The sequence below is a fragment of the Babylonia areolata genome, chromosome 22, assembly GCF_041734735.1.
Source record: "Babylonia areolata isolate BAREFJ2019XMU chromosome 22, ASM4173473v1, whole genome shotgun sequence".
NCBI classification, from domain to species: Eukaryota; Metazoa; Mollusca; class Gastropoda; order Neogastropoda; family Buccinidae; genus Babylonia; species Babylonia areolata.
Window position 1 is genome coordinate 28,849,675 of NC_134897.1, and position 7,500 is coordinate 28,857,174.

Below are 7,500 nucleotides of genomic sequence, written 5' to 3' on the forward strand. Positions count from 1 at the left end.
TACATCACACCCGGATCCAGCAGATCATTGTCTCGTAGGGGTATGGGGACACCCACCCGAGGCAACTGATTGCTCTTTGATGTTCACCGAAGGGTGTCGTCAGCAGTGATTCCCGATGTGTGAACCCGTTCATCCGACCGCGAAGAGCATTACAAGGCTGTTCAAAGACCTACCCAGTAATACGATGGAACACACTGACCATTGGACCAGAAAGGAGCATTGAAAGCGGATTGTTTGCGTTTGATAGTTGCTGAATGGAGACCAAGGCTTTACCATCAACCGAACTTGTATTGAGCCCGGACTTGTCGACTGAAAGATGAACGGACATGGCACGAAAGAACGGATTTGATTATTTGTATTTGTGTTTCCTTTTTATCACAACAGATTTCTCTGTGTGAAATTCGGGCTGCTCTCACCAGGGAGAGCGCGTCGCTATACTACAGCGCCACCAGTTTTTTTGTATTTTTTTCCTGCGTGCAGTTTTCTTTGTTTTTCCTATCGAAGCGGGTTTTTCGTTAGAATTTTGCCAGGAACAACCCTTTTGTTGCCATAGGTTCTTTTACCTGCGCTAAGTGCATGCTGCACACGGGACCTCGGTTTATCGTCTCATCCGAATGATTAGCGCCCAGACCACCACTTAAGTTCTAGTGGAGGGGGACAAAATATCGGCAGCTGAGTCGTGATTCGAACCAGCGCGCTCAGCTTCTCTCGCTTCCTAGGCGGACGCGTTACCTCTAGGCCATCACTCCACATTATAGGGTCATGCAACTTTGTTTGAGACAGGAACACTTACTTGCCTTCACTTCTCTGTTGTCCAAGAACAAGTCATAGAGTTCTGTGTTTGCTTTTGTCGTTGTTTATACAGCACTTAAATACATCAGAACCAATACATTTATAAGTACTTAGACTGTCTAAAATGAAACTGGGTTTGGTAATTTTTTGGGTTGAACCCGCACAGTTTTGATGTACATCGCACATGGTTTGAAGAGAAAGTTAAGGGCAGTTTAAAAGATCAGTTTTCTGTGAAAAACTGATACAGGCGTATTGACAATGATACTACATGTATTTAATTGTAAAATGTTTAACCAAATTAAAACGAGTTAAATGTTAGAAGGGCATTTGTTTCATCCACCAACTGCTGAGTAGCAAAACCTCTTCATACTTTTTTTTTCTTTTGCGTGAATCATGACAGCACAACACATGTAGCAATCTGAAGCACTACACCCCCTGCCCCCCCTCGTACCCCCCCCCCACTCCCCACCCCGGCGCCCCACCCTCTCCACATACACACTACACCCCCTCCCCTATGCTTCGAAAGGGATGCTACATGTATAGATCAATGCGATTGAAAATATGACAGTGGATGGAACCCGGTCGGGAACTGATCTCAAAGCTTCTACCGTGTTTCTCACCTCATGTCTTTAAAACATTATGCTTACGGACATCTATACGTATATATCAGCGATGTAATTCGATTGTGTACAAACATATTAATTTTGTTGTTACAAAGCCAACTGCAACCGAAAGGTTTTCTAATATATTACAGAATATAACTGAAAAACAAACAAACACACACAGACACAGACACACACACACACACATACACACACACACGAACAAAAAAACCCTAAAAAAATCCAAAAACAAAAACGAGCTTTGATCATATTCAGCTTATCCTTGCAGAAAACGCAGGCGAGGTGGGTTTTTTAATTTTATTTATTTTTTTTTAATTTTTTAATTTTTTAATGCTTCATGGATTGGTTGAAGATATCTCACTTGCGCACATTATCCTTAAGTATTTGAAACATATCTTGATTTTTTTTCTTGGAAGAGTTAAGCTGCTTGATCAGAAACGTAATCTGATTTCGCTAAATTTTAAACTGCTTAATCAGAAACGTAATCTGATTCGCTAATCGTTCAGCTAACACGGAGTGGAGAAGTAACAACAGGAATATTTATTGGATTATCTGTATGTATGTATGTATGTATGTACGTACGTATGCGTGCGTGCGTGCGTGTGTGTTTGTGTGTAAAAACAAAAAAACAACAACAACAAACAAACAAACTCTGACAACAAACGAACGAAGAAACGAGAAAAGTGATACACAAACATGTGTTATAAATCTACAGTAATATAGACGTGTCTTTGTATTCAACTTGTTTCAAATCCTATTTCTCTGTGTGTCTGTCTATCTGTCAAGAACACACGCACATACGCATTCACAAGCACACACACACACACACACACACACACACACACACAAGCGCACACGCACTTACTCACACAATGGGAGAAAGAGGGACAGAGAGGGACAGGAAGTTCTAAAAAGAGGAGGCGACCGCGCGTGCGTCCCAGATCAGATATTTGTGAACAGGCCAATACAAAAAAAGCCTATGAGCACACGTGCATGAATGTATTCTACATCCGCCAGTCACACTGTGGTTGTATACGCGCGCGTGTGCGCTGTGTGTATCTGTGTGAACGCACGCGCGGCTGCATATCTGTTTGTATGTTCGAGTACGCGATCAGCCACAATTTTGTGTCCAAAACGAAAAAAAGTCCCAAACAAAACAATAGAAGTAAATGGTACAGTTTGTATATTTTCGTTTTAGTTTGAACATAATACAAATACGAAAGAAACCATTCTCTGTCACCACTATCAGATTATCGACTGAACTCAAAGTGTGCCAAGACAAACGAACGTGAAAATGATCATGTATATTATTCATGATCGCACTACTGCCACACACTAGCTGTAATGGCCTGTCTGTTAAGGGGACGTGTGTGTGTGTCATCCGGCAGTGGGCATAAACAGGTTTCCCGGCCATCTGTTCCCCATTGACTCAGTCTCCATTGACTCTCCATCCTCCACTGTGTAGTCCAAAACAACGCTTCAGGGGGGAACTGGTTGAGCGACTGCACTCATGCCGATTTGTTTGTATGGTCTGTTCATTCATTTGCATGGATTTACTCTTAGTAGACTCCGATAGTTTAGAGTACTACTTTTAGCTGACTAAAGGCTCAACTGGCGCGGATGCACCTTTCACCTTTCACCTCTGCCCCCCCCCCCCCCCCCGAGTCCCCTGCGTGCAACCTACCCCCACCCCGACCCCCACACCACTGGAGGAAAAAGAGAACCACTGAGAGACACACTTCACAAAGAGCCAACAAGCAACCCAGACATTTAAGCAGAAATGGAATGTAATAGAAAACCCCAAAGTTATTGTATGTGGAGAAGAGAACACACAGATTACGATCAGTGGAAAGAAATAATCGCTGGTTTCTTTCTCTTAAAGACGATCTAACCCCCAGCCCCATCTCCTCCGCTTTCCTTAAAAAATGAAATAATTTTTTTTTTTTAAACCCACCTCTAGCCCAGACCTTACTGCCGGCACAAAAGAATACAACTAATTGTATGAAAAAAATCAATTTGCACTGTAATGTCTGATCTTTAACACAGTTTCGAGACAGTCTAACCTCAGTCAGCTGAGCACAGGAATCAACTCTTTGGAATGTGAAATGGAACAATTTTTAATCGTGCGATCATCGTTATTGATTTTTGCAGACTTTCTGCTAGTGTTTGTGTAAACTGCAAAGGGTTGGCAGACAATGACCGCATGAATACACTCCCTTAGCTTGGACTGGCGCGCGCAGTGATGCAGACGACAAACGATCGTTGAGCGCGAGAGGGAACTGAGCCCCTCAATTCGTGTGCTCTGCGTCTGTTCCTGCCAACAATGTCGCTTTGGCGGCGACTGCCTGGGAGCTTTTCGTCAAACAGCGAGGGAGGGAATGAGCGTGTGTGTGTGGGTTTGTACCACTGTCCGTGATCTGACAACACGAGAACCTCGCGGGTGTTTTTCTTCTTTTTTTTTTTATCCAACTGCAAGGTGTCTTCGACAGCCGCTCTAACTGTGGACAGGAGTGCAAGGTTTCAGCTGTTCTCGATTCGATGATTTTATCAATCGTTTGATGTGCTAAATATCACCCTTTGATTGGAAGATTATAACCCCACGCGCGTCGCGCGCTCTGTTAATGCGTTCCTGTGTTGCTTTTGTTCTGTCTCGAACCAGCAGAACGACCCCATTGATCAGAATGGATTAGATTTGGGATTCAGGGGACAGATAATGAACAGACTTCGGTGCGCGTTTTTGTCAGGCTTGTCAATGATTAATAACGGAGACATTTTGAAACGTTTTGACATTTTGGAAAAGACTGAATGATTTTTTTTTATGTGAGTGCCTGTAATTTGGACACTCACTTTTTCAACTATCCACAGGTTTTGTTTGTTGTGCAACTGGAAATAAGACATTTTATAATGGGTATCTGCGTGAGATGGATGGCGACATTGGCTGTTGCCCTCATATTTCAAGGTAATGTACAAGAGAACAACCTTATTCAGTTTGACCAGCTTCTACTACTACTACTACTACTACTACTACTGTTAATCTTTTCGCCTTTGCGTGATAAGTTGTATGTAATATGTGTGTATGGTGGCGTGCGCGCGTGCTCGAGAGAGAGAGGGAGAAAGAAGGAGAGAAAGAGAGACTGGATGAGTGAAGGCCGGTGCCAGTAGGGTCTCGCTTTTATTAAGAAAAAAAGAGAGAGAGAGAGAGATCGAAAAGAGACTATTTGCGTAACCTTACAGGATTATTTGATGCTTTAACCAGGTATTTTGAAAATGTCGACTTTGATTTTTTTGTAATTAATTATTGTCTTTCGTAGGTTGATGCCTAGTCGGCATTGTTGTGGTGGTTGTTACTGCTGTTTTTAATCGGCGGGATTCACACGTGAGCCATGTATGCTTTACCTCTTGTTGACGTTTTATAGAAATGTGTATTTCTGTATCCTTTATTATCGGGAGTTCTTTCCTTTTTTTTTCTCGTTTGTTGTCTTTCTCCCCCCACGCCCCCCTATAATTAATCTTTTTTTTATCAGTCTTTTAATACCTTTGCGCATGTAGTTTCTTTTCCAATTCAGGTTACTGGTATAAACATGTGACACATTTGACGATTTCTTAATTGGTAAATATTTGTTGAGAGAGAGAGAGAGAGAGAGAGAGAGAGAGAGAGAGAGAGATGCTTAACTACAGTGTGTTGTTTAAGAGTCAGATTAATGATTAACGGCAGAAATGATCGATTGTAATTTCCCTCATAACTTTTACATTTGTCTCTGTAAAATTTGAATTTGATGTCACAGTCACAGTCTCTGTATCCCCCCCTGCCCCTCCCTCCCACCCTCCCCCATCTCTGCTAACTAGAATAGCATATATTATGTCCGACAACAGTGGGCAAAGGTGTTTTGACAATGTGATCTTTTATGAATGACAAGGTCATTGTCAAACTGATCAGTGATTTAAAATCAATATTGATATTCCACTACCATTAATTATTAACGGATGCTGCGTTATAATATACAGATATGAAAAGAAGAAAAAAGCACGTTAATCTGTCATGTAGATTATCCCAAAATTTAAGAACGTTATGGTTCCTTCTTCAAGGGATCGATTTATTTTCAAGTTACCAGGGTCACGTAGTCGTCTGACACAGCAATTATGATGCAAGCACGCCATGACGCACGTGCTATGGTGTAAAATAAGTGCTTCCAGGCTTCGAGGAGTCCACCATACACAGGAGAAAAAAAAAGGAAAGAGAGAAGGGTGACTCACATACAGACACACGTGCACTGAATGACTGGACTCCCTGGCTCCACAATAACCCTTTAATAGTTCTACAGAACTCGCCCTTATCAATGACAGTGGCTGCTGGCACAAAAAGAGCTTTAAATATAATGTATTTTTTCGTTCCCAGCGATCACGGCGGACCGTTTGTGATTTTTCTCTCCGTTTATATGGATCCAGAGAGTTCGTGTGAAGGTCTTTTGTGTCAGCAGATCCACTGGAATTGTCGATGGAGGGAGCTGGTGGTGTGGTCGTCCACACAAGAGAGGAAGCGCATTCAATGTGGCTCGAAGACTCAGCAGGGGAAAGGGGGGGGGGGGGGGTTTGGCTTAAGTGGTTATGACCTGCATATGTTTCAGAAAACACTACCGAACACAACCGGAATTACTCAGCAGCAGCGCAGTGTCTCCTTTGATTGTTGACCAAAATATGTTTAAGAAAATAATGTTACTGTTGGAACATTGAAACATAAAAAAGAGGCGAAATAAAAGAACGGAAAACGAAACCATTCGACGGAGAAAAGGGGTGTTTCCATTCGTTGCATTCAACAAGTGACTCGAAAGACAGAACGCAAAAGACTGTTCGTCACGTAACAGTAGAGATGTGCATGAGCATGTATGTGTGCATGCATTTTAAGATGTGAGAGGGAGAATAGGTTCACTTTCTTAATTGTGCGCGTTTTAGTGTAAGGCTTGTTTGACAGAGACTGTAGTTACTTTCTTTATGTTTGTATTGTCTATTTTTTGTTTCATTTTCTAAAATCCCCCACACACCTTGAGGGGTAAAAGGAAATAAAATCTTGAATCCTGTGAAATGAAACCATTCGATATTACTGTTTATTCCACGTTAACATGAAACCTAAGTCCACATTAAAAGTAATTATTAAACAATGTTCATCAGGCCATTTAATTAAAAAGATGCTGCAACATTTTGTTTAATTTGTAATTTTTAACAGAAGTTCGAAAGGATTCTGTGCAACTCTTCATCCAATATATATATATATATATATATATATATATATGTATATATATATATATGTGTGTGTGTGGTGTGTGTGTGTGTGTGTGTACGCATGTTTTTTTCTTCTCTTGATGGTGAGTTTCAAGAACTAAGCGGCGTAAGCTTTTATTACCATTTTAACACTCTAACATGACACACTCACAAAGAGAGAGAGAGAGAGAGAGAGAGAGAGAGAGAGAGAGAGAGCATGATCACATAAAACAATCATTAGTGCCATCTGTTACCATCCCATTCATGATGCAACACACACACACACACGCGCGCGCGCGCGCGCGCACGATCAGTCAGTCGTGATCATCGGCGGTTTATTTACGGTCGGATCTACCGAGATATAATGAAGATGATGGGACGGATACCAATCGAAAGTTGGGAGAGGACGGCAGAAGTCCCATTATTGGAAGCCAAGATCGCTTTGTGTGTGTGTGTGTGCTTTGTGCGTGTGTGTGTGTGTGTGTGTGTGTGTGGTGTTGTTGTTCAGTTTAGCGCCTGTCCACAAAGTTAGATTTTAGACTGAAGGAAAGATCGATGTGCAAAGGAACGAGAACCTAATACAGTGTGAACTGTAAATTTAAGTCAAATGTCCTGTTGGAAGCGAAGCAATCTTTCAGAATTTTTTAACAATACGAAATTGTCAGCAATATCTATAAACTATTTACCCAGAAAGCTAGGTAAAAAAGACAATAAAGCTTCGCATTAAAAGAGTATATGTGCACATTTTATTGTTGACCTCTAAAGTAGCATGTGATTTTGTGTGTGTGTGTGTGTGTGTGTGTGTGTGTGTGTGTGTGTGTGTGTGTGT

The 7,500-nt window shown here is 41.6% G+C and overlaps 1 protein-coding gene across 1 annotated transcript in view; it reads left to right on the forward strand.

Annotated features, from left to right (window-relative positions):
- The first annotated feature begins 3,637 nt into the window (after positions 1-3,637).
- Positions 3,638-7,500, forward strand: part of LOC143297283 (neuronal acetylcholine receptor subunit alpha-10-like) — a 50,249-nt gene continuing 46,386 nt past the window's right edge. Inside the window, exon 1 of the mRNA XM_076609550.1 lies at positions 3,638-4,374. Within this exon, the coding sequence (XP_076465665.1) occupies positions 4,221-4,374 (154 nt within the window). The 5' untranslated portion in view covers positions 3,638-4,220. The remainder of the gene's footprint in view (positions 4,375-7,500) is intronic.